A 27,818-nucleotide genomic window follows, 5' to 3' on the forward strand; every position below is an offset into this window, starting at 1 on the left:
ACCAAGGAGGGAAATGTAAGGTTCGGCTGCCGAACCTCACTTTCGGCCGTCGAAGGTGGCATACTTTCATTGCCACCGAAACCCAAGTTCGGCTTCCGAAAGTGGTGAAGCTGTGGAAGCAGCTTTGGATGCCGAAGGTGGTTGACCAGCCACCTATAAAAGGGTCCCTTATCCGGATTTGAGGTGAGTTTTCTCTCTCTTTTCGGGTATAGGTGAGTTCTTACTCTTCCTTGGGTGATTTTTTGGTTTTCTTTCAAGTTGAGCAAGTTTTAAGTTGTTTTCATGTTGGTTTTGAAGTTTTTGAGAAAAGAAGCTAAGTTGTGAGGCCTGGAGGTTCTAGATATGTTTTTCCTTGCATCTCCAAGTTAAGACCATCAATCCTCTCGATCTTCAAGAGGTAAGCATGGATCCTCACCTTTTCTAATGTTTTAAGTGAGGTTTTTGCATGGGTTTTGCATGGTTTGCATGGGTAGGGTTTATGTTAATCATAAGCCATATGTGTGTATTTGTGTTGTTTTTTAGGTTTAAGCTAGTTCTAAAGCCCCTATATGCATGGAGAAGGGTATATACATGTGTTTGAGAGCTTGTTGGTGAGTTATGCATGCTTTGGAGAGGTTTTGGAGGCTGGAGACTTAAGGTTGGATCGAGTTCTGCCTTCTTGGAGAACTCAAGTTCGGCCGCCGAACCCCTTGAGGAGGTTGTTTTGGCCTCCTAAACCCGCCCCAGAAAGTTTAGACTTTCGGCTCTGGAGTGGAGTTTCGGCCACCGAACATGCCGCCGAAGGTTGTGACTTTCGTCTCTGGAAAGGACTTTCGGCTGCCGAATCTGCCTCCGAAAGTGCATGACTTTCGGCTCTGGAGGGACCTTCGGCCGCCGAACCTGCCGCCGAAAGTCCCCTGTCCAGCCTTCCTTTGCTTGTTTTTCCATGCATGTTTATGATGTTTTAGGGGGTTTTTAGGGGAATGGTAAGAGTTATGATAGAGTATGTCGGTACCTCATTTGAGTCCTCCATTGTAGGAACAGACCCGAGGAACCTAGGAGGCCCTCAGAGTTAGCTGGTTCAGAGGTATTCCAGCGTTTACTAGAGGTGAGTAGAACTGAACTATGGTTTTACATTAAATAAAAGGTTTTAGCATGACTCATGCATCATAAATGCCATGTATATATGTTAGGATGGTTGCATTAGTATGTATGACTTATGCATCATAAATGCCATGAATATATAGGATGTTTGCATTAGTATTCACGAATGTGATGCATGGCATAATATGTGGTTGATGTGGATGGATATTGGAGGAACCTTTAGCCCTCAAGATGATATGAGAAGACCAGGTGTGGCCTCATCGCCCCTGGCACAGAGTATGAGAAGACCAGGTGTGGCCTAATCGCCCCTGGCACAGAGTATGAGAAGACCAGGTGTGGCCTAATCGCCCCTGGCACAGAGTTTATGATTTGTAGAGGGTTATTAGTGACAAGTCCATCCGTGATATGATTTATTTGTGATGCATTTCATGGCAGCATGTTTTATTAAATGATTTTATTGGTGCTCTACTCACTGGGCTCTAGTAGCTCATCCCTCTCCTTAACCCCCATGTTTGCAGGGCCAGAGATAGCATGGGATAGCTACAGGAAAAGAGTTTATATAATAGTCATAGTGGACATGGATTGTAAAATGATGTAAGGTCATGTAATGTATAATGATGATAGAGTTGTGCTTGGCCCTAGAACTGGTTGATCCCTTTTGTACATAATTTGTATATTCTTATTTTTCATAATGATATATGTTGATGACCAAGCTTAAGATATGAAATGATGACTCAACTAGAGCATTTGATGAGGGCTCTAGTATGGGGTTTATGTTTACAGAGATTGTGTGCATGCACAGGTTAAGCTTGGTAGATGTAAAGTTTCAAATTTTTTTTATGGAAATTGTTGATCATGTATGGGATTTACCAGGTTTATAGAATGCATAGTAGGCTTGCTACGGGTTCCGGCGGCCTTAAGCCGATCTGGATCCTAGTGCCGGTAGCGGTCTGGTCACCGGGTCGTTACAATAAACAGTTGAACAAAGTCACTACCAAAAATAAGTATCCGTTACCCAGGATCGATGATCTATTTGACCAGCTAGCAGGAGCCAGTTGTTTTTCAAGATAGATTTGAGATTCGGGTATCATCAGCTGAGGGTCAGAGAAGAAGATGTGCCTAAGACGGCTTTTAGGACCAGATATGGGCATTATGAGTTCCTAGTGATGCCGTTCGGGCTAACCAATGCCCCTGAAGCATTCATGGACCTCATGAACAGAGTTTTTAGCCAGTTTCTGGATCACTTTATTATTGTTTTCATTGACGATATCTTAGTGTATTCCAGAAACGCAGAGGAGCATTCCCATCATCTGAGGATTGTATTGTAGACCCTGAGAGAACATGGCTTGTATATCAAATTCTCTAAATGTGAGTTCTGGTTAAGGAGTATCTCTTTCTTGGGGCATGTAGTATCAGAAAAAGGAATCGAGGTGGACCCTAAGAAAGTAGAAGCTGTAGCTAACTGGTCCAGATCCACTATAGTGACAGAGATCAAAAACTTTTTGGGTTTGGCAGGTTACTACAGGAGATTCGTCCAGGACTTCTCAAAAATTGCTGCTCCTATGACCAGGTTGACCAAAAAGAAACAGAGGTTTGTCTGGTCGGACCAATGTGAAGAAAGTTTTGAAGAGCTAAAGAGAAGATTGACGTCAGCACCGGTGTTAACTCTGCCTACAAGTAATGAAGATTTCACAGTGTTTTATGATGCATCCCGAGTGGGACTAGGTTGTGTGTTGATGCAGAATGAGAGGGTAATTGCTTATGCTTCTAGACAACTGAAGAAGCACGAGTTGAATTATCATACACACGATTTAGAGATGGCAGCTGTGATCTTTGCACTCAAGATGTGGAGGCATTACCTGTATGGGGTAAAATGTGAGATCTTTACAGATCACAAGAGTTTGCAATACATCTTGAGTCAGAAAGAGTTGAACCTGAGGCAGAGAAGATGGGTAGAACTTCTTAGTGATTATGATAGCAAAATCCAGTATCATCCGGGGAAGGCAAATGTGGTGGCAAATGCTTTTAGCTGGAAATCACTTGGAAGTTTATCCCATATCTCAGTAGAGAGAAGATCGGTGGTGAGGGAATTTTACAGGCTCATTAGCGAGGGTTTGCAGCTAGAGTTGTCTGGTACAGGTGCATTAGTAGCTCAGATGAAAGTGACGCCTATGTTTCTGGAGCAAGTAGCATAGAAACAGCACGAGGACCCCGAGTTGCTGAAAATAGCGAGACCTGTTCAGACAGGCAAGAATGGTGAGTTTAGATTCGACAACAAAGGGATCCTCTGTTACGAAAATAGATTATGTGTACCAGAACCAAAATGTATCAGGATCTGAAAAGAGTTTATTGGTGGCCAGCTATAAAGAAGGAAGTGGCGCAGTTTGTGTCCGCTTGTGAAATATGTCAGAGGGTGAAGCTAGAGCATTAGAAGCCAGCCGGGATGCTCAACCCACTACCAATTCCAGAATGGAAATGGGAAAACGTAGCGATGGATTTCATGGTGGGATTACCAGCAACGTCCAGCAGACTAGATTCTATATGGGTAATAGTGAACAGTTTGACCAAATCTGCTCACTTCATTCCTGTCAGGAGTGGTTACTCTGTGGACAAGCTGGCGCAGGTTTATGTGGAAGAGATTGTCAGACTGCATGGGGCTCCAGTTTCAATAGTGTCAGATAGGGGACCCCAGTTTACCTCCAGGTTTTGGCGGAGTCTACAGAATGCTATGAGCACAAGGCTAGACTTTAGCACTGCCTTCCATCCACAAATTGACGGACAGTCAGAGAGGACCATCCAAACCATAGAAGACATACTGAGGATGTGTGTGCTAGACTTTGGTGGTTCTTGGAGGCAACATCTACCATTGGTGAAGTTTGCCTACAATAATAGTTACCATGCTAGCATTGGGATGGCTCCTTATGAAGCTCTATATGGGAGGAAGTGCAGGTCACCCGTCTGCTGGGAAGAAGTAGGAGAAAGGGGCCAGAGTTAGTAGAGATCACCGAAAAAAATATCATCCCAACTGAAAACTCTTTAGATGGATCCCAAAAGGAACGACCTTCTAGCTTATCATAAGGATCCACCCTAAGCAAATCAAAGTCTATTTTTGCAGTCGCAGCCACTGCATCTCTCGAAAAAAATATCATCCAAACTGAAAACTCTTTAGATGGATCCCAAAAGGAACGACCTTCTAGCTTATCATAAGGATCCACCCTAAGCAAATCAAAGTCTATTTCTGCGTATGAGGGAGGATGAACAACAGACACAATAGGATTAGGAAATTGAGTGTTGTAATATCGAGACTCACTCCTACCATCCTCCTGACCATTATCATCATCATCATTCTCAGTAGACATCCATGAATCATTGTCATCGTCATCCTCATCCTCATCCTCGTCCTCATCCTCTACTCTATCAGATAAATTATTTGACGGTCCTCCAAGACTATCAAATAAATCATAATCATCCACTACATTTTGCTCTTCACATTGTTCAACATTTGATTCCACAGTAGTTTCAGATGGACCTATATCAGCATCCTCATTTGTCGCATCCTCATTTGTCGTATCAACACAACGAAGTATCTTAGCATATATTTGTATACTAGGTATACCACCAATTTGATACAAGTAATTAAACATACTAGGTACATTATCTTCACTCCATATCTCCATACATTCAAATTTTAAGGATCAATCCACAATTGTAGGCTTTCTAAAACTAATTGCCTCTATAAATTCATTATTCTTGGATAATCCAATCGCATAAGCAATTTTTCCGACCAATTGATTAAAACTTATCTGTTTACCCATTAGAATAATCTTTGAAAAACTCCATCATAATCGTAACCACGAGAACTATTTATTATATTTTCATCTCAATAAATATTAGCATATGCAGGAACTGCCATTTTTCTGATAAAAAATAAAAATAAAAATATAAATTCAATATTTCTATAATTGATAAATAAACTTTTAAATTCTTAAAAATTACAATAAATTAAAATTAAACACAATAAATATAATATATTTATTTTAAAAAAATTATAATTTTTTATATACTTAGTATGAATCACTGTATCACGTTTTCACCGGATTGATTACTGAAATCAATTCACTCAATTCCTGCAAATAAAAAATAATTTGTATTGAAAATTTATTTTCCTTTACTCAATTTACCATATAAATAAAAAAATTTTAAAATTTAGAATATAAAATATTTAAAACTTACCGGCGTTTTTTTTGTAGTCGAATCGAAACAAGTAGATACAATAATTTTATGAAATTTGTAGAGGAAAATAAACAGTTTATAGAGTGCAATTTATTGAGATATGGTGCAGATTTTGAGTAATTTATAGAGTTGTGGGTTGGGGTAATTTATAGAGTTGGGGTTGGGTAGCCGTTGGTGTGAAAACGGCAGGGAGTGGGGAAACGGTTAGTTCGGCAGTGGGGGTGGCTAGTTCGGCACTTAACAAATTCATATCTCTGCTCCCTAAGCTTTTAGGGGAACAAAGATTCTCTGCTATGCTCCCTAAGCTTTTAGGGGAGCAAAGATTCTCTGCTCCTCTAAAACTTGTGCAGGCGTGTTCGACACCCAACGCATACTGCCACAGGAGTAGGTTGCCTGCTCCCATGGCAGGGAGTAAGTTAGCATCGAGCAACAATGCTGCGTGGCAGCTCGACACCATGGATGTCGAACAAGTGTGTTTGACAGTCGTACTGCCGAACACATCCCTTTGACACACAAAATCTGAAAATATTTTCGGATTCTGTGTGAATTTATTAATATTTTCTTCTTTATATATAAATTGAAAAAAAGTTTGCATCTAGACGATGGTTAGCTAAATTTTCATCTATACTTATATCTTGATGACTGATGGGCTTCCTCAGTCCGGTATAAGGCCAGACCCATAACAACGGCCCTTACCCAAAGGACAAGATGCTCCTTCAACAGCCCGGCCTGGATCACTCGGCCATGAGGATTGGGACTTGATCATGCGGCCTTGAGGTCGGATCTCCCTTGGGCCAGTCCCCTTAAGTTATGCTCGGTAATGGGGCCCCGTAGGAGAAGAGATATTCGGCCCATATATCCAGCAGACTTGCTTACACGCGTATTGGGGGGAATTAAATGGCCATTGCGCATGGAACAGATATATGATATTTTCGTATGTCCGTATCCATATGGCAGAGACAGATGGCCTAATGGCAGTGAGGCCGTTACACGTCACTGGCAGACAAAGGAAAAGAATAAAAGGAGATGAGCATCCTTCTCTCGGACTAAGCTTACAAACCCCTTGTAAAACCCTATTTTTCTAGATCTTAGATTATCATATCTGATGGTTTTATTTAATCTTGTCCAGATTATTTTTTATTTACTAAATCCTCTTTAAGTGGCTTTCTCAATAGTAGATGATATGGTTGTCATTGGAAATAATCCCACTCTAATTGATTCCTTAAAGAAGAAACTTCATACTCAATTTCATCTTAAACATCTTGGTAGCTTTTGATATTTTTTGAGATTGGAAGTAGCTCAATCGAAGCAAGAGATTTATTTATTAGAACACAAATATATAATGGAGCTATTATCTAACACTAGGCTACTAGGTGCTCATCCCCTTTATATACCACCGGATCAAAACAACTAAATTTTCTATAACAGGAAGGGAACTCTTGCATGATCCATCTAAGTACAGAAATTTAATTGGCTATCTCATCTACTTGACCATTACAAGGCCAGACATAGCTTATTCAATTCATGTTCTTAGCCAATTTTTGAGTCAACCTCGCAAGCCTCATATGGAAGCCGCTCTTAGATTGGTACATTATCTGAAGCCAACCCTAGGTTAAGGCATTCTTTCATCCTCATCTAATTTCATGCTATGAGGTTTTAGTGATGTAGATTGGGCTATTTGCTCAGATACTCGTCACTCCATCACTAGATTTTGTGCCTTACTCAGCTTCTCACCTATTTCTTGGAAAGCAAGAAACAACATATTGTCTCTTACTCTTTTGTTGAATTTGAACATCAAGCCATGACTTCTTTTTGTAGAGAAATTTTATAGCTTCAATCTTTATTTCAAGATTTAGGCATTTCTCAATATACTCCAGCTTTCCTTCATTGTGAGAATCAAGCAATACTTTACAATGCTACCAATCCAGTTCTTTGCAAAAGAACTAAGCATATTGAAGTTATTGTCACTTCATTTGTGAGAAAATCCAACAACTTATTCATACTTCTCATATTCCTACTTCACAACAAGTAGACTAAACCTGGGGCAAGGAACCTCTTCAACGGCTTATTCACAAGTTGGCAGTTCATGACATTCATATACCAACTACACCAACTTGAGAGAGTGTTAAATATAAGAAAATATAATGTTTCCATATATTTTTGCTTTCTGTGTAATCTCTTGTAATACCTTAATTTCAACTTGTAATCTCATAGAATTAGGACAATGATTTCCTTAAGTTTTGCTTGTAATCTCGCAGAATTAGGACCGCAATCTGCTTGTCTTAGGACCAATACATGTATAATATCAATAGTAATTTGTTTTATAAATACACAGAAATTCATTCCTCTCAAACTTGACATGACCAGTGATGATTTATTTTAACATGTTAATGATAGTTTAAAAGTAAATATGAATCGAAAATAAAATTTAGTATTTTTTACCATATTGAATAATTTAGGGTAAATTTAAACTTTTAACCAAAGTTTTTATGTTCATACAAAATCTTGAACATCTATTATTAATTTTCAACATGATTATATATAAATATGAATTATTCAATATTCTTATATTTTAATTGAAAAAATTACTTTTTTATTTATGAGATATAATATAATTAATAGATTTGTCTCTCTATTTTTAAAACCCAACACGTTAGTATGGTCTCTCTGTCCAATAATTCTGTTAAGTCAATAATTTAAGTTTAATCAAAAACCCAACACGTTAGTATGGTCTCTCTGTCCAATAATTCTGTTAAGTCAATAATTTAAGTCTAATCAAAGGAAAGAGATTTGTGTATGGTCCCTTCGTCCAATAATATATTTGTCTCTCTATTTTCAGAACCTAATGTTTGATTTCATCAAAATCTATGGTCTCTTCGTCCAATAATTCTGATAAAGTCAATAATTTAAGTTTAGTCAAGAAAAAAAAATTAAAATTTAATTTAAAAATACTCGTATCAATAATAAAAATTACTTCTACACTTTAATCCCTAAATTTCTTAATTTTTTTCCAATCACAAAAATTATTTCTACCCTAATTAAGTACCCTCACAAAATTTGAATCTCAGTCATTGCAGCAATTGAGGAGGAGATGTGGGAGTGTCGACGAACAGTGAGTGGTAGATGATGTGAGCGGCAAGTGATGGATCGACAAGCAACAAATCGATAGGTAGGAGCGACACGAATGGTGGAGCGATGTGAGCGACAGGTGATAGATCAACCAGAAAAGGAAGCAGCGCACGGCACGAGCAGCGATCGACACTGTACAGCTAGCGATGACGAGGTGCATGCAATGGATCAACCAGCAATGGGAGCAACGACCGACGCGAGCAGTACGGATCGGCAGTCAATGGATCAATAGGCAGGAGCGATACTAATGGTGGAGATTCATGAGTGACAGGTGATGGATCGACCAGTAAAGGAAGCAGCGAGCGACGCGAGTAGCATTCGGTAGTGAGCGGCGAGCGACTATGAGGTGCATGCAATGGATCAGCCAGCAATGGGAGCAACAGCTGACGTGAGTAGTGGTCCACGGTGAGCAACAAGGAACGTGATGGGTAGGTAATAGAAATTGCGATTTTCTTTTACTTTTTTATTATTTTTTTAAATTTTAATTTTTGATAATTTAAATTTTATTTACTGTGATTTTTGTTACATCATTGAGTTTTAACCATAAATTTATTAAAATTTTTATTTATTTATGAAGATTGAGTTTGAAATTTCAATTATTGTTTTAAGTTATGAATCAACGTTAATTTTGCTTCTTCAACCCTGAAAAAATGAACATTAAGATAAAATATTTTAAGTTATCGTTTAGGTATGTTTGTTGGAAGAATTATAAATTTTAACGGAATTAAATATCAGAATTAAAATGTTAAATTTTAAAAGTAAAAAAAGAAATTTGTTAATTATATTATATTTTAAAGATAAAAAAATAATTTTTCATTTTAATTTAGAATCATATTGGAGAAGAATAAAATATGGAATCATGCTTAAAATACCTTAAATTTTACCATTTTATTTACCATTGTTCTCTAAATGCTAACGGTAGTCTAAATTATTGACAATAATATAATTGTATTCTAAAATTAACACTGCTAAGATTTAACAGGATTGTCACCTCAAGTGTTTTAACCTCTCTATATAAGAAAAAAAAATCTTACATGAAATAGGTCTACATAAATCTATAGTCTAAATGCATAGATTTTATATGAGTCTCACTCTTATTTTATACTATGAATCATATGAACACGGTCTAGACAAAAAATTTTCTATATATAAATCTCACTTTGAGCAAATAATTTTGTTAATTTGTGATTGTTAGATTAATGATAATTAAAAAGCAACTATTGCATTGTTTATAATAGTTCAAAGTGAGTATAGGTGTAAAAATATGTACAAATTTGAGGTTGTTTAATTTGAAAAATTCATTTCTCCTTTAGACATTATTCTTCTATGTGAGCATTATTCAGTTCTAATTGAAATAATCGGTCGAATTAAATAAATTTAAAATTTTGGTTTAAATTTTTTTTATATTTTGATTTTAATTTTAAAAGTTTTAGTTATTTTAATTCTGTTTAGTTTAGTTATTTGTGTGTGATTTTGTATGAATGGATATATAATTTTAAAGTTTATGTTTTAATTTTTATAGTTCTCAATTTAAATTTTATTATTTTTATATTATTTAACAGTTGTTATTAATAAAATATAAAATATTTTAATTAAATTTTAAAATATTAAAAATAAGCCGTAGGATTACGGCTCTATTAAAAAGTTCAACAATTAAATCAAAAGTTTAATTTAATTTATTTTTTCTTCTCATTTAGTTGTGTTCTATTTCTACAAATTTTAAAAATTCATTTTTAATTTATTCAATCAGTTTGATTTAATAATCACTTGCCCTTAAATATATTTGAGTTTGAAAAAAAAACAAGCAACTGAAGTATGGAACTAAAAAGACCTTAGAGAAGAAAATTTCTTCATAGACTATATTTATTTGGCAAGAAAATTTTTTCATATTTTTAATGTTAAATATATTTAAAAAATTGGTATATGAAAAAGTTTTTTTTAATAAATGAAAATTTAAATATTTTTTAGGAAAATGACATCAAAGAATTGATTTTTCATGAAATTATTAAAATTTAGCGAAACCCACATATTAGATTTTATCTAAAAGTTAGAAAAATTATGTTTTTATGTTTTTCTTTTTTATTTCATAAGAAAATATAAAATTTGTTCGTTTTGAAAGTGTTGTATTTTTATTTTTATTATTTGTAAAAAATATTTTTAAAATAAAAAACTTAAAACTTAAAAATTAAAAACATAAATATTGATTTTCTTATTACAAGATTTTATCAAGTCATTATTTTTTCAAAAACAACTTTTATTAAATTATCATTAAAAATTTTAAAATTTTATCTCACTAATTAAATTCACATTTTTAAATATATATATATATATATATATATATATATATATATATATATATATATATATATATAATTAATTATATTTTTATTTTATTATTATAAAAAAAATTACTATTTAATTTTTATAAAATATAAAAATTCATTAATTAGTTTGTTAATTTTGAATAAATTAAAACGTTTTTGAGATTTTAAAATATCTATTAATTTGTCATTTTATTAATTTTAGTAGTTAAATATTTTACTATTTAATTTTTGTGATATGAAAAAATTTATTAATTAGTTATTCAGTTCTGTAAAAATACTTATTAATTAGCTTGTTCGTAGAAAAAATATTTTATATTTTTTTGCAAGAAAATTTTACTATTTAGTTTCTGAAAAAACTCATTAGTTAGTCTCTTTATTTTGAAAAATGTATTAAAGCATCCTTAAGATATTAAAAATATTCTAATTAGTCCTTTCATAGTTGTAGTTATTTAACATTTTACTGTTTAGTACTTATAATAAGAGAAAATTCATTAGTTGATCATTTAATTTTATAAAAATATATATTAATTAGTTTTTTTTATACAGAGAACATTTAAAATTTTTTTATAACATTTAACAATTAAAATTGATGGAGGGATTGATGAGTAGATGTTTTAAAATTTTAGAAATATTATAATAAATTTTTCAAAATAAATGGATTAATTAGTGAAATTTTTTATATTATAGAAATTAAATAATAATTTTTAGTTTTATAATATTTAATGGTTAATATTTATATAGAAATTAACTAATAGACATTTTAAAATCTTTAAAATATTTTAATATATTTTTTAAATTGAAAAACTAATAAACAAGTTTTTCTATATTCGAAATTTAAATAATAATTTTTTATTAAAATATTATATGCTATGTAAATATAATTTATTATTTATTTCTATGTATAATCATTTAAAAAATTATTTATATTCTTATTTTATTATTAAATATTATATTTCAAAAAAATATTTTATATAAAAAATTATACTTATTTTTATACAAACAGTTATAAAAAATAGTTTCTAAAAGTAAATAAGAAAAATAAAAAAAACTATTTTTAATTTTGTAAAACCGAAAGCACCCTCATTTGTTGGTTTTAATTTCAATAATAATCAAGTCTTTTTTTTAATAAACTTAATAATTTACTTTTAATCAAATGTAAAATGAGAAATTTGCCCTTGTGGTAAAGAAATTATATAAATAATATAAATCTCGCTTATCAGTACTCATCATTCAACTCTTCAAATCACTAGTCGACATGGATAATAACTTAAATGATTGCTGGATCTCTAATACTCAGACCGCAATTAAATCAGATCGTAACTCTATTAAAGGCTAATATGCAGGCAAGTCCACATAGAAAAGTAAGATCCTAACTCTATTAAAGACTAATATGTAGACATGTTCTTTAGCACGCAGCACAAACCACATTTGAATTGGCCCCACAACTAGACTCGGACTCAATGGAAAAGGATTCAGCTCACCTGACTTGATGGATCAATGGAGAACAGACTCCTCCAATTTTGGGATCATGACAGGCGCTGGAAGAGAGAATTAAATAGTCCATTGACAATGGAAAAAAAGGGCAGTATGTGCATATGTAAGGTTCTACACGATAAGGACATGTGGTATTGGCACTGGAGGAGAGAATTAAATAGCCCATAGACGGAGGAAAAGGGCAGTAAATACATGTACGGGTCACAAACTCGCTGATGATGCATGATTTGAAACAATGGAAAAGAAAAAGATAGTGGTTAGAATTGTGAAAATGCTATGTAAATAATTCATCTTCTAACTGATTAAAACCCAATCTGAGTTTTGTGCTTAACAATGGGCTTATAGAAGATGTCTGGACACAACTTGTTTGATTATATTACTCAATGAGCCATTCAACAAAAAGTTCTCATCACAGCCTAACCATTAATTAGATCACAGAAATGGAGATTCAATGTGTGATCTATTCCAGATGACAGCTTCAATTATAGATTCTCTCTTCTTCTCCTTTCATGGTTCTCCTTTACAGTAATTCCCTTCATATGTTTGTTATATTGATGAAGTCAGAATTTCAACTTATGGGAGATAAATTTATTGCTCCCACTATTTTATAAATATAAGAATTTTTGAAAGTAGCAAGTCTGGTAAAATTGAAATAAATAGCAGAGGATGGGACAGGGAGTAATGGGATTGATTGGAGCAGGTGGACATAAGGATGGGCAGAAGATATATGGGTATACTGTTTAATCATGCCTGTTGGATGCTTGGTTTAGGGCTATTTTGTGGTCTGTTGTGTTGAAGATGAATGCTGAAATCCTCCAATTTCATTTTTAATGATATGTTTATCAGGTGTTGGAATGTGTTTGCAGATATAGACTGAAAAATTACTGGCTACTGTTGCTGTATTGGGTAATTCTTTCTGTTTGAGTAAATTTGTTTGACTGCTATGAAATGGGGATTGAAATTTGAGGTCGTATCTATGGAGTTGTTGGATGGGTGCTGTAGTGGGTTTGAGTTACTGCAAAAGAGGGTGTTGAATGCAAGGATACTGAAATCGGCAAGGCTCAACTGGGACCCGAATAACAGGAACATAGCGATCATGTAAAACTTATTATTCTTTTATAAAAAAAAACTGATTAATTACAATTTTTTTAAGATTTGTTCATTTATTTTTATTTTTAAACATATTTATTTATTTGTTCGACTGTTATTATTTTATTTGTATTAGAATTGTACGGTATAATTTATCTAAATTTAATGGGATAGTTTGTAATTTGTACATATTTTATACCTTTATTTATAAATTAAAAAATATTCAATTATTCTTAACTTTCAACATTTAAAAACATTCTATTACTTTGTAAAACTTGCACGAGAAATTTAAATTGAGTAGATTTTTTAAAATAAAATTTTCATCGTTTTTAAATCCTTATAATAATTTTATTGTAGGAAGAAAAAGGAAAGTTTTTAAAAGATAAAGGAAAAATCTTCATAGCCCACTAATTTATTGGATTAAAAACAACAGTTTTGAATATTTTCAAAATTTTATTTTTGAAAATATTTTACTATTAATTTAAAAAAAAAAATCCTTACAACAATATCTAAGAGGCCTGAAACATGACATAAGATCCTGGATGTCAGCCTAATCACGAGGTTTTTTTCTCTGTCTGAAGCCCAATTACCAGACACCCTGGAATCATTTCATAATTTAAATGGGCTATATCACTTGAGGATTCGGCTTATCCACAAACCTTAGAGAAGTCTCATTAATATTATATATGCAAAATATTTTTTTTTTTTGAAATGGAGTTTGGAGATCGGATGATTCGAATCTAATATTTTTTAAATTTATTTGAATGCACTTATCACTATTAAATTTGTGAGTGTATATACAAAATATTTTTAAAAGTCTTATTTGATTATAAAATTTAAATAATAATTTTTTTAAATATGACTTAAGAATTTAAATAATCATTTAATATTTGAAAAAATATATATATATGCGATGGATTAGCAGTCCAGATTGACACAAAAACTAAGTGGGTTGTTACCTAACATTTAAAGGTGAAGAGGGCATTATTGATTGATAAGATGATGGTTGGCAACTAACTGAAAGTGCAATAAGACAAAGAAGAAGAAGAAGAAGAGTTTGGTACTTTTTAATCTCTTTGAGCTTAAGATAACTTCTAATTAATTATATAAACCATAATAGAAGAAGAAGCTATCACAATTTCTTTTATTATTTTTTGACACTAACTTCCAACTTCTCTTTGTTCATTATCAATCATAACCCTTTAAGCTTTTCTATTCTTCTCTTTTAATTATTTTTTTTGTTTTTTCTTTTTTTAGTCTATAGAATTTATTAAAGTATTCCCACCAACCACAAGAAGCAATTTCATGATATTTGAGATTTATTTATCCAATTTCTTAAAAAATTTATTGATATATTATTTTCATTCTTAAAAATAATACCCATATTTCTTATTTTTTAAAAAATAAATAATTTAATTGTTATATTTTAATTTTATTAAATTAAAAAATATACTATTTTCAAATATAGACAAAGGGTCATTTAATTTTATTTAAATATTTTAATTTTACACCAATTATCTAAACATTTCATTAACAAGATGGTGTAACAAACTATTGATTATAAGCATTAAATCCTTTAATTGCATTAATATTAGGATTGAAAAATATTCGGTTCAAATTGAAAAAATTGAATTAATTTAAAATTTGATCCGATTTTTTATTCATTTCGATTCGATTTAATTTTTAATTTTAAAAATTTTGATTATTTCGATTTAATTCAATTCTAATCAGAAAAATTTGAAAAAAAACGAACCTACAATTGATAATAGTATATTATTTTCAATAATATAAAGAGATTAGATAATATTAAAATTAAAATATTTTAATTAAATTTTAAAATAGTAGTGTAAAAAATAAAAATTTTTATTAAAAATTCAAATCGATCAAATTGAACTAAATCAAATTGAATCAGATTGATTTAATTCGATTTAGTTTTTGATCAAAATCAATTCGGTTTGATTTTTATAAATACGTAAATTTTAATTTTCGATTTATTCTATTCGATTCAATTTGATTTTAAATTGAACCGTCCAAAAATTTACTCCTAATTAATATATTCTTTCATATTTTTTTAAAATTTTATAATTGCATCCGTCAATTATGTGGAATTAAAATTATTTATTTTAATTTAATTCAAAATAAAAAAAAATAATTAAATTAAAAAACTAACATAGCAATTGGTTCAATTTTATTTTAAAAATTACATAAATTTTAATTGAATTCTAAATAGAATATCATTATTTAGTATGATATAATTTAAAATATAAAATTTAATTAAATTCCATATAATCATTTTTTTTTATTTTCTAAACTACTTTTAAGAATTAAATCTCATAAAATTAAATTTTTATTTTTATTTAAACTGAACACATAAAATATATAATTCAATTAAATTTCAAATAAATTTAAAAATTAAAATTAAACCGAACATTGTGTAAAACATTTGTGTTAAATTATAATTTTATTTAATATTTTAATTTTAAACCAATTGTCTAAACATTTCATTAACAATATATTTTAACAAGTTCTATTGATTAAGCATCGTGTCATTTATATTGTAAGGAAAACTTTAGTTAGCCAGTAACGATAAGAGAGTAATATTCGGTTTAAATTATAAAAATTGATAAAATTAAATTAATTTAAAAAATTTAAATTAATTTTTTATTTATTTTAATTTTATTCAATTTAATTTTTAATTTAAAATTTTTATTATTTTAATTTGATTTGATTTTAATAAAAAAATTAAATTAAATTGATTAATAATAATAATATATTATTTTTAATAATATAGAAATTATATTATAATTAAAATTAAAATATTAAAAATAAAATATAAAATATAAAAAATTTATTAAAAATTTAAATTAATCAAATTCAATTAAAATAAATTGAAATAAGTAATTTAATTTTTAATTAAAATTAATTTAATTTAATATTTATAAATATTAAAATTTTAATTTTTAATTTATTTAATTTGATTTGATTTAATGTGTAACAGTATGGTTACAATGATGATGATATGACCTATGGGAGACCTATCACAAAGGCAAGAAGCGAGCTCATTTCAGATCATATAGAGTAAAGATGGGTTCAAAATAAGTGGTGGCTAGTGTTTCCTTACAAAATTGGCGGCTGAGATTTACTTAGGGTATGAAGGTGTGTAGAGCTTCACACAGACGTGTTTAAAAAGTTATACCTAGGGTTAAGGAAAGAGTGGTGCATCCTGTTCTTCTTATATTTTTTGACTTGAAAAGTCTTAACTCCTCCAGCTCATTCTTTAGAAGCTTTTATCCTTAACTTGGAAGGATTTGGCCGGCACCTATTTATTTAATAATTATTAAATTTATTTTTAATATAAAATCAAGTTTAAGTTTGTATTACATATACCATTTAAAACATATATATTAAACTACAAAATATTTTTATAGAATAAAATATTTTTTTAAAATATTAAACTATAAAAAGTATATATTTTAAAACTAAATAAAAAATATATACTTTTAAAAGTAAATACTTTTTTTTTAGATTCACATACATATCTAACAATAAATGTATCTTAATAAATATGAGAGATTTTAAGTTTTATTTCTCTAATTTTCGATTTTCATTTAAAAAAAAAAAATTTAATTATCTGTATTTTTATATAAACTAAAAAAATTTATATTATTCTGGAGAGGAAGCTATGGAGTTTTAGTTGAATGAAATTATAGATTAATTTTGAAATGGAGAAAAATAGTTTATCCTAATAAATAATTAATAAACATTAAATGTTAGCATTTGATCCGAATAAATTCAATATAAAAACATTCTCGATAAAACAATAACAAATATTATATGATTTGCATTTATGATTAGCCCAATTGTTTATTGCGTAGGATTTATCCCATTGTCAATTCAAAAGTAATACATTATTTTAATCTATCTCTTCCTTAAATTTATTAATTTTATTTAGAATCTCGTATATTAAAACTGATAATAGTATATTTTTTATAATGGATCTTGACAGAAAAATTATTTCATTTAGTGGTGAATTATCATCACGATTTAACTTTTCTCGAATTACAGAAGAATGGGATATTAGTAAACTATCTATCGCTCCTAATGTTATTCTTCAATTTTTCGATTACATGTATGAAAATTTCGATCTGTTCTTACGTATCTTTAATGTTTCGATCTGTTTTTAAATTTTTGATACATATCTTTGATGATTTTAGGGAGTATGATAAATTTGATCTTCTAATCTGGACTTGCTATGGTTGGTCTGTGGCAGTATGACCTTTGCTAAGTTGTTGTGGGTGGAAGGCTGGCAGTATGACCTTTGCTAAGTTGTTGTGAGTGGAAGGCAATGTAAGAGTCTCGGTCTTTATGGGTTTGATTTGCGGGTGAGTAAAAAAATAGAAAAAAATGAATACTTATTAGTTATAATTTTAATATTTATGTGTAAAAAAATAGTATGAAAAAAAAAACAAAAATTTTTAATTTTAATATTTATATGTAAAAAAAATAAAAATAAACAAAATTTTTTTATTTTTTTAGTTATAATTTTATTTACAATGTTTTAATTTCAATTAAGGATAAGAAAATATGAAATAAAATTTTAATTTAAATATTTATAATTAATTATGATAATATTAAAAAATAAAAAATAAAATATTTTAAAAGTGGCGTGTGACTCGATCAAAGAAGGCAGGACTTTTTTAAATTGAATAAATTGACAACAAAAGAAAAATGATTAAATTAGACAATCCCACTGGCCAAATGGATGAAATTCAACATAAAGCAACTAATATTATATGCCCTCCGTCTGCACCGTTGGATCATTTACAACGCCTTATGATAACCAGTTTGAACGGTTGAGATGGTGCCAAAGCAGAGCCCACCATTTCTTTTCAGATTAATATAAGGCTCCTCGGCCATGCTTTGGTTGGTCCATTGTTAAGACTCGGAGGAGGCAATAACAGGGCAGACTTGGAAAAAGAGAGACATGGAGATATTTTTCAAAAATGAGTCAAATATTTTTGAGTTCGACGCCTGAAATTCTTTGATTTGCCTGTGAGAAATCCTAGAAAATTCAAACTCCAGCTTCAAAAACCTTGTCTTTTGAAAACCCAGATCTTAATTTCCCGCAATTTGATCAAATTTTTGCCTTTTAGTTTGATCCATCTCATTGTCCCCTGTTTTTTAAGCTCTGTTTTTGTCTCTCTGGCAGCAGCAAATCATGTTGTTAGCCTCTGTGTTCATCCAGAATCAGGGGTTTCTCCTTGTTGTTTTTAGAAGGTTGTGCAGTTGTGCCTTATAGATTTCAGTTGTAATGTCCCTTAGTGGTTAGATTGTCCTAAATTTGGATTTTGTTTGCAACCTATATACATATAGCAAATCGCAATCCCTCAATTCCCTCCTAACTTTCTGGGAAATTTATCTGATTCTCTTCTTCTTTTGAAATTCTACCTACTGAATTTTTAGCTCCTTCTGTCATCGTCTCTGATTCTTTATCCCCCTTTCTCTGTTCTCTCTGCTCAAAAACCCCTTCAAATTCTCCATAAAATTCCAGCATGAAGCTTCCAAAAGACAGAATCCGATTCAATGTCGGAGGCAGAATCTTTGAGACAACCTCCACGACCTTAGCTAATGCCGGAAGAAACTCTTTTTTCGGTGCATTTTTTGACGACAATTGGGCTTTAAAACAATCCATCAATGACCCCAATCCTGGCAGTGAATTCTACATCGATCGAAACCCAGCTTGTTTCAGTGTCCTCCTCGATCTTCTTCGCACCGGCGATCTCCACATCCCTTCCCACGTCCCAGAAAGACTCCTCTACCGAGAGGCGTCATTTTACGGCCTCTTGGACCATGTCAGATCGGCCAAATGGGGTCCATTTGATGGAAACAGACTCCGGCATTCTCGATCTGTCCCCGGACGGGCACCAGGGGATGGCACAGCAATTCGTGCTGGGCCAGATGGTGGGTGCTGTGTGGCTCATGGAAGTATGGTGCATGTTTATGATTGGATGATGGAAGAGCACCCACCAATCAATCTTGATTACCAGAGAGTGAATGATGTTACTTGGGTTGATTCTGAGAATGTGATTCTCAGCGCCTGTGAGAGATTAGGCCGTGGAGATGGAGGAATGGGGCTGTTCAGTAAGAGTACAGGGGAACTGAGGTATAAGTTTCAGGTCTGCCATGAGAATCAAGTGAAAAGCTATACTGCTGGGGCTTTGAGCACAAGCTCTGATTATAGAATTTTTAGTAGCTGTAGAGGGAGGAGCAATGAGTATGGAATTGGAGTATGGGATCAAATTACTGGTAAACAGATTGATTTCTTTTATGAGAATTCAGGTTGGTCATTAGGTGATGCTGATAAATTGCAGTGGTTGAATGGAAGCAATTGCTTGTTGGTGGCTACTTTGTTTCCTAGAAAGGACAACTGTTATATTAGCTTGTTGGATTTTAGACAAAAGAGGATGGTGTGGTCTTGGTCTGATATTGGTGCTCCGATAACTGTGGATGAGAAAAGGGTTCGTGATGCAATTGCTATGGAGGATTGTAATGCTATTTGTGTGGTGAATGAGTATGAGGATTTAGGGTTTATGGATTTGAGGATGACCGGAGGGAGCGTGAGATGGAGTTCCAGGAGTCGATTGATGAAGGGAAAGATGCCTGATGAGCCTTGTTATCCAAAACTGGCATTACATGAAGGGCAGTTGTTTTCATCAATGGATGATTGTATCTCTGTGTTCTGTGGTCCTGACTGGGTTTTAACATCCCGGCTTCGACAGAGTCATGGAGGTTCAATTTGTGATTTCTCAATTGGTGGGGATAGACTCTTTGCACTTCACAGTGAGGAAAATGTGTTTGATGTATGGGAGACTCCACCTCCACCAATATTATGATTCAGATTACAAGGTGTGCTTGGTTTTTCAGTTAAGGTTTCTTACATTTTCATATAGATCATTTTTTCCATTGTAGTTTTTCAGAAGATAAGAGATGATTCTGGTTAAAAGTTTTAGGTTAGGGGAATAGATATTTGAAGAGTTGTGTGTTTGTGTGTACATATTTTATCTTTTAACTACCATGTGATTTAGAGCAATGAATCTTCTTGGGGTCTGCCCCATCCTCACAGAAATCAGACTGATTACATCAAACTAATGTAAAAGGGATCTTGAATTTATAAATGGAGATTGCAGATGATTTTTAATTGGCAATTACCCAATTTGCTTCTTTATGGGAGATTGATATAATTATGGACAGGGTCTACTTTCAGAAGTTGTGAAGATGATGGTTCTTTAATATATTTTCTTTTCTTCTTTTTGACCTTTCCTCCCTCTTCTGTTCTTTTGGCCTCTGCTTTCACAATCTCTTGAGATATCATGAAATTTTGATTAAAGTGCCCATGCACTCTCAATGGAGAGAGAGAGAGAGAGCTGTTTGAGAGTTTGGTTTTTGCACATGCACAGATTCAACTGCTATCATTTGAGGTAGTATCACTTCTTATGCAAGTTGTCATTTGCTTTATTTTTCAGTGAGCTTGAACTTGGAATGCATACGGCCTCTGTTTAGAATCAAGAATTTCACTATAACTAACTTAATTTGAAAAATTTTTATTTAAAAAAAAATAAAAATTTTGTATAATTTTATAAGAATTAATTTAAATTCTTTCAAAATAAATCATGTCTCATACCCACATTAAGCAAATCCCATCCTTCTATTTCCTTTACCATTTGAGAGACTGAGCCTGCTCAACTGCTCTTCTATAAACTAATTCAAGAAGCCTTTTCCCTCCTCTTATGCATTATTACAGTAACAAACCCTACATCAAGAGCAGATCACTTCTAAAGAATCCCCACAAAGGGGAATCATCAGAGAGAGATGCTTTTAGCATGTGAGAGCAGTTGAAACAACTCAGGTTTAAATAAAAAAGATAAATTCAGAAGTTCTGCATTGGCATCAACTTTTTTAGTGCACCAAATACACTAATTATCATTGCCCACATTAACAAATGTGAGGCCCCCACCTATGCCTTTATTGGTTTCTGCTAATGTTGAGCCATCAAACTGAACCTGTCTTGATCTTCATTTGCAAGCAAGTACATTAAGGTTGTTCAACGTTTGGGACAGGAGACTTTTTCTTTACTCCTGTAGTGGGAACAAATCCCCATAATTTGTTAGTCCCACTAGGAGGGAATACACGGTTTCTGTTTCTCTTTTTCATTTGACCTTTCAACTATATATATATATATATATATATATATATAGTAATTAGGTGAGATAAAAAGTAATTTACTCAAATTAAGAAATATTTTGATACAATTCCACCTTGTAAGAACCTCAAGTAAAAGGGAGTAATTCATAGAGCTGAATCTGGTCAACTATTTAAAAAAACATGAATAATATGCTAGCTAATACAGAAAATAACCATATGACAAAAAAAAAAAAAAAGAGATTTTGATCATTTCAGCAAAACCCCATTTTCTAGTACAATTTTTGTTCAAATACATGGATGTATTTCATCTCAACAAGCAGGGAATCTAATCCTGGATGTAATCAGTCTCTATATAAAGCTTTTTATCTGATAACCAAAAACAATAGTAAACTTCCAGGAAGCTTCATTGAGATTATTGTCTCCTATATTAAGAAATGTTTTAAAAAGAATGGTTCAACATCAGCAAGAACATGTAAACAAATGCAATTGCATACCTAATTTGACCCATGAAGAAAATGATAAGGGATAAGAAGGAACCAAAAAGCAGTGGACCCAAACAGTCACAAAACTTCAAGCATACTCAGGCATCACACTTTTCAGGAATGTAACTGGTTGAGAATCTTCAGGGGCAAGCTCATCAAAAGCAACGTAATTTTTCTCCTTGTCATAAACATGACAAATTGTCATTATCGTCTTCATTAAACGCCAATTCCATGTTGCTTCATTAAGATACTGTTAAAAGAACAGATGAAGATTGAATACCGCGTACACGTCAATCATTTTATTTTGCATTAGAAGTTTCATATTATTGGTTATTTAAAATTTAATGATCTTTTTCCCCCTCTGTGGAAGGAGTATAGAGTATTTATTTCAAAACAACTATTGAACTAATAGAAATTAGAAAGCTCATTCTTATTTAAAAAATTTTCAAAAAGTAAATTGATCATACCTTTCCCCAATTCTCTTGAATAGATTTGTGTGCTGTCCGTAGATTATAGCTTGGTATCCTTGAAGAAATATGGTGGGGGATGTGGACATTGATATCATGACAGAGGACCTCAATCCTGCAAAATGGAAAATCAGCTCTTTTTTTTTTTTCGCTCAGTTTTACTGTTAGCAGGTATTTTATCATGCAAACCAGCAACTAAGGACAATTTTAGATCATGTCTGGTTGCATCAATTCAAAACAATTCTAGACTTCAAGAAGATTTTGAGCATGCAAAATATCTCAGGCAGCTCTCAGATCCCTTATTTGTGTGATCATTATGCTTAGTACTATAAATGGTCTTAATACTATTATTGTAAACAGAAGATCTGATTACCAAAATTTAAGAATTTCTTGGATCCCCAAGCAGGAAGCTCTTTTTCAAATAGAAAAAAAAGTAGGAGGACAAGAAAAATAGCCCTCAACATCATGAAAGGTGCAATCAATTCAAGCCCACTATTTATAAATATAACAAAGTCTACAAATATAGAGATTAGAGAAGTAGACATGATCAAAGCAGAAAAAATTAATTACCAACGAGGGTAATCACAATGAACTGTTCCATTGAGCTGGGCCTGAGCTGCATTCCAGTCCTCTGAAGATTTAAAAGGAATGTGAGGAGCCGTATGATGCACCATTGTGAACGTACTCATCTACGAAATTCAAGGAAAGCAGTGACAGTTAGATGCAAGAATTAATAAAACACAATTCAATTAAGTCATCTTGTGCAAGAAACACGAGAGATCACCGAGTCAAAACATTGAGCAACCCAGAGTAAACCATACAAAGCTCTGTAGTTAATCCAGAAGTCCTTATGATGTCATAATAAATTTAGTCAACATGAAATTCACCAGCAAACTTACTGTACTAACAAGTTTAATCTTGAAAGAGATGCCTTGAAGATGGCAATTCCATGCAAAGAACAGTTATGAGTTATCGCATGCATAAATGCTTGCATACGTTCACCAAAACAAAGCTTAATACTTTTTGATAAGCAAAAAGTAATGTAAATTGTTAAGTTGCGTCCAGCCCAATTAATATGTTTACGAATAGAAATTGAAACTGAATCATATACATCCAGTTCAGGCTAAAATGATGACAACACCATAGTAGGTAAACTGAAACATAACAAACAGATCACTTGAACATAAAAACTACAGTAGAGACGCAACAATTCATCATGTTCATTATAGAATCATAACACAACTACTAAAGATTAGGAAGTATCATTACCCAAAAGTGATAGCCCAACCATGGCATTAACCAGAACTTGATCCATCCCACGATCCCTGTCTTATAGATAATCAATGGCCATCCGATTGCCATGAATGCAAAAACGCATGCCAAACTTATCTTCACCCTCTTAACTTCATTGGGCCTAAACTTTTTTACATCGAAGTGCCAGATTAACCTGTTAGGATCATTATTAATGTTAGGACAATTGCATATTGAATAGAAAATTGTAAATGAAGTTTATGTTACTAGCCAAATTTGCAGGATAAGGACCAAGACGGGTAAAAAAGAACATTATAATTCTCAACATTTATGCTTCCTCTATTATTGATAGCATACCAGTGAGCTATAGACATCCAAGGTCGAAATGGCCCATATCCATATATAATCGCTTTACGCAACATAGGAGATGAATCAAATTCCTGTTTCCAAACAGGATGCCATGCCGTATCTTCATCCAACCTACAAATATGTGATGAATGGAGAAATTTGACAAATGAGAAGCCAAGACAAAAGGATCAATGTTGACTAAGCAGGATAACAGATTGATTTTCTTTTTTCCTCGATAACAGATTGATTAATAAGCAAGTAACAAAATAATTGTAAATATATGTGCAATAATAACAAGATATCAAGGTGAGAAGGTCGATGACTTGGTGTCCCATATGTATATATATTACTTCTACAAAACTAACAATTTAGTAAGGAATATCTCACTTACATGTTTGTTTTTGCATGATGCCTATCATGCTTAAACCTCCAAGGCTCGTATGGGTATATTAGTGGCAGGAAGGCCAGAGTTCCCACAATGTCTTCCACTAATTTGTTCCTTGAAAATGATTTGTGAGCACAGTCATGACCTATAACAAAAAACTTAATAAAGAGAGAAAAAAGGAATTAATGTTATCGATGTCTATTTAATGATACTTTCAAAAAGCAATAGGAAGAATACTATGAACTAGTTAGGCAACCTAAAGAAAGGATGAGTACAGAACTAACCCCAGTGACAGCAGTTCCTGTCCATGCCCAAGCAAGCGGAAGTAGGTACCATGGGGCCTTTGAAATCATAAAGAGCCCTAATGCATACGAAGTCGCTGATATTAAAACTGACTTCCATGCTTTCACATCATCAATTGCAAACACCTTACAGAACAAAATTTGACAAAAAGAAGCACAAAATACATTAATATATAAATTTCATTAATTTTGATATCAAGCCCACAACTGTTCAATAATCACAAGTATTCTAAATATCTGGAGCCCAACATGAAGTTTGATCCAAATTGGTAATGAAAAATTGGCATCAAAGTGTAAAGCATCATTGAAGACCCATATTTCCTTGTATCCAAACACAAAATTCTGTATCTATTTCTGCCAGTTGCCTCAATAGTTCCCACTGATCCAAGGTTATACAATGTTTTATGCACTCACTTCTTTACCACCTTGTAAGCCACCTAAAATTTTCCTTTGGTCATGTATACTTGTACAATGATATTTGAGAATACTAAACTTGTGAACAGATTATTGCTAATTGAAAAATTACCCTAAATCCTAAAACTAGAATGGACAAATCTTAAAATAATTGACCATGTTTAGGAATCAGGACAAAGAACATAAATGAGTAAAATGCAAGATTCAGCTCCTGGTATTTACCTTTTTTGGCAGAGTATCAATGATTTCTTTTAATGTAACATTGCTTGGAAGTGGTTCTCCTATTTGTCTGAAGCCATAACTTTCTGCTAACTGCTTTCTATACTGAGCACTGTCTGCTGAAGATGGTGCAACTGGAACAGCCACTGCTTGTACAGGTTTGGCCCTTTTCAAATGGAATAAAACACTTTTCTGTTTCTTTCCTTTCAGAAGAAGCTTGTCTGGTGTCAAGTGATTAATGCCTGTCTATCAAACAAGCATTAGGATGCAGAAATAACATGAACTAGAGATTGTACAAGCAGTGGCTGAACATAAAGACATAAGTTTGCACTCTTTATTACATTTCCTATTGTTGGGTTAGATGAAGAAGGTAGTTAAAGTGAATGGTGCTTTGCCTAACACAATACTTGTGAAGAAAATAAATGTCTTCTGATAATTTGTCGGGACTATAAGATTTAAACCTTACCCTAGTTCTTGGGCAATCTGAGGAAATTGAGTAAAGGTCAAGAAAGTAGTGTGGAAAAAGCAATAGCTCCAACTTCCAAGTTCCAACAAGAAATCTTGGAATTGTTATCAAAATCGACCAACAGCAGAGATAGCATGTATGAAGTGAATCATGTTAAATAACTAACTTCAAGCTTCACTGATACACCATGTTCACAGCGGGAAACTTAGGCTTATAAATACACCATTTTGTTAACATTGCATTAGATATCTTTTATTGATGGGTTATAAAACTACTGGATTTAGGCATGGAGTAAATTGCAAATTGCTTTTGATTATCTAGAACTTGCTGATTACAAGTTTACTAATGCAGCTTATTGAATTATCAAGTACTTCAATCTAAGTGGTAATTTTCTTAACAGAAGGACTAGAGATACATGGTGAGGAAGGGGTGGAAGACAGAGACAGAGAGTGGTAGTTATCTTTGACAGAAGGTATCAAAAGCAGAATATTAGGTAATTCTGAGATAGCCATTATGAGTTTCCGGTACTATTAAAGTTAAACTGCTACTGAAGGGAGGAATTGGCAGCAGCTAAAACAAAAACAATACTACCTAAGTCTGCAGGCACCAGCAAGGCTAACCAGGTGCATTCACAGCTCATATAGGTCACATGTGAGCACGTAAATCCTATTCATTTGAGAACATTTAATAAAGTCATTCTAGGAGGGACCAGCCAAAGATTTATGTAGTTAACTATAAATGTTCTTCCATAATCCATACTGTACTCTCTCTTTCTGACTTTCTCTGTATCTTCCTAAACTTCCATCTCTTGCAGTAAGATCGCACATCACCCAAATGAGAGGTTCTGTATGGTACCCTGGCGTTTCACCAATTGCATAACTCTCATAAAATTGTGAAATTTTCTCAAGGAAATCTAAGAACGCACAAGCAGTAATATTTGAAAATTTTTTCTCAGGTTGAATAGTACCCAGAAAGCATGAAGCAGAAAAACTAAGCACTATTCCACCAATTGATTCTTAAAAAATATCACTTGATGTTCTGAGTTGAAGGCAAAAGGATAGTATTGGTCTTGAGATAACACTTTCTTCCTACATTCTAAACCAGTTTTGAGAAAATCTAGAATCTCCTCTTTGCCTAAAACATACAGCACTTATCATCCTCTGCACTTGCATCTAAATTGATGTGATGAACTCAAAATGCAGTAGAGAAGCAAGCAGCTCCAACAAGACAGAGACATTGAAGTGGCAACCAAGTTACAGAAATTAGAAATAGACGTACCTGGAGGGTAATGGGTAGTAATCTTCTGACTCCGAATTGGCCTTGGTTGTGGGTTCTGAGAATCAAACCAAATATACACAAATGAAATTCACAGAAAGAAAAGGGAAAAAAGAAGAAGGAAAGGAGAAATTTTCACACACAAATTGATACAAAGAGAGATGGGAATACCATAAAGAGGAAAACAGCATCTGCAAGTCTGCAACCCATAGAGCAGAAGTGCAGGCGCAGGAACACAGAGAGAGAGAGAGAGAGAGAGATAGAGAGAGGGGATAGGCTCTTTGTTTGCTGTTTTCGAAGGAGAAGAAGGAAGTTGAAGTTGAAGAGCGGAGCAGTGTTATTATATACGATAGACAGATGGTAAAATGCCGAAGAGAAAAGAGAGGGAGGGAATTGTGGTTGTGGATAGAATTTGAGGAGCCATAGCAGCCTTTTGTTCCAAATGTCTAATGGAGTTAGCTCCGTAGCTGTGTGCGTTAGCTGCGCACTCATCGAACACGTTATGTGGACTTTTGCACCTTCTTCACGCCTCACGGGGTTTAACCGACCACAAATTTGTAACGTTAATTTATAAATGTAAAATGTCAGACTTATCTTTGCAATTTGGAAAAAATGCTAACTATTTTAGTACCTAGCAGCAATTAATTCAACGTAT

General features: G+C 32.5%; 2 protein-coding genes across 2 annotated transcripts; one reads left to right on the forward strand and one right to left on the reverse strand.

The window, feature by feature from the left end:
- The first annotated feature begins 18,265 nt into the window (after positions 1–18,265).
- Positions 18,266–20,557, forward strand: LOC110617172 (BTB/POZ domain-containing protein At2g24240). Its single transcript, XM_021759788.2, has one exon. It carries the CDS (start codon positions 18,905–18,907, stop codon positions 20,243–20,245), a length of 1,341 nt encoding a protein of 446 aa, XP_021615480.1. The 5' UTR covers positions 18,266–18,904; the 3' UTR covers positions 20,246–20,557.
- A 1,214-nt stretch (positions 20,558–21,771) lies between these two features.
- On the reverse strand, positions 21,772–27,593 carry LOC110617171 (omega-6 fatty acid desaturase, chloroplastic). Its single transcript, XM_021759787.2, has 10 exons — positions 27,335–27,593; positions 27,167–27,221; positions 25,426–25,664; positions 24,772–24,915; positions 24,494–24,645; positions 24,112–24,234; positions 23,773–23,950; positions 23,074–23,192; positions 22,504–22,618; positions 21,772–22,286 (listed from the first exon to the last, which is right to left on the reverse strand). The coding sequence occupies exons 1-10, from the start codon at positions 27,371–27,373 to the stop codon at positions 22,125–22,127; spliced, it is 1,326 nt and encodes a 441-aa protein (XP_021615479.1). The 5' UTR covers positions 27,374–27,593; the 3' UTR covers positions 21,772–22,124.
- Positions 27,594–27,818: the final 225 nt, after the last annotated feature.

Source organism: Manihot esculenta, chromosome 6 (genome assembly GCF_001659605.2).
Source record: "Manihot esculenta cultivar AM560-2 chromosome 6, M.esculenta_v8, whole genome shotgun sequence".
Classification (NCBI taxonomy): Eukaryota; Viridiplantae; Streptophyta; class Magnoliopsida; order Malpighiales; family Euphorbiaceae; genus Manihot; species Manihot esculenta.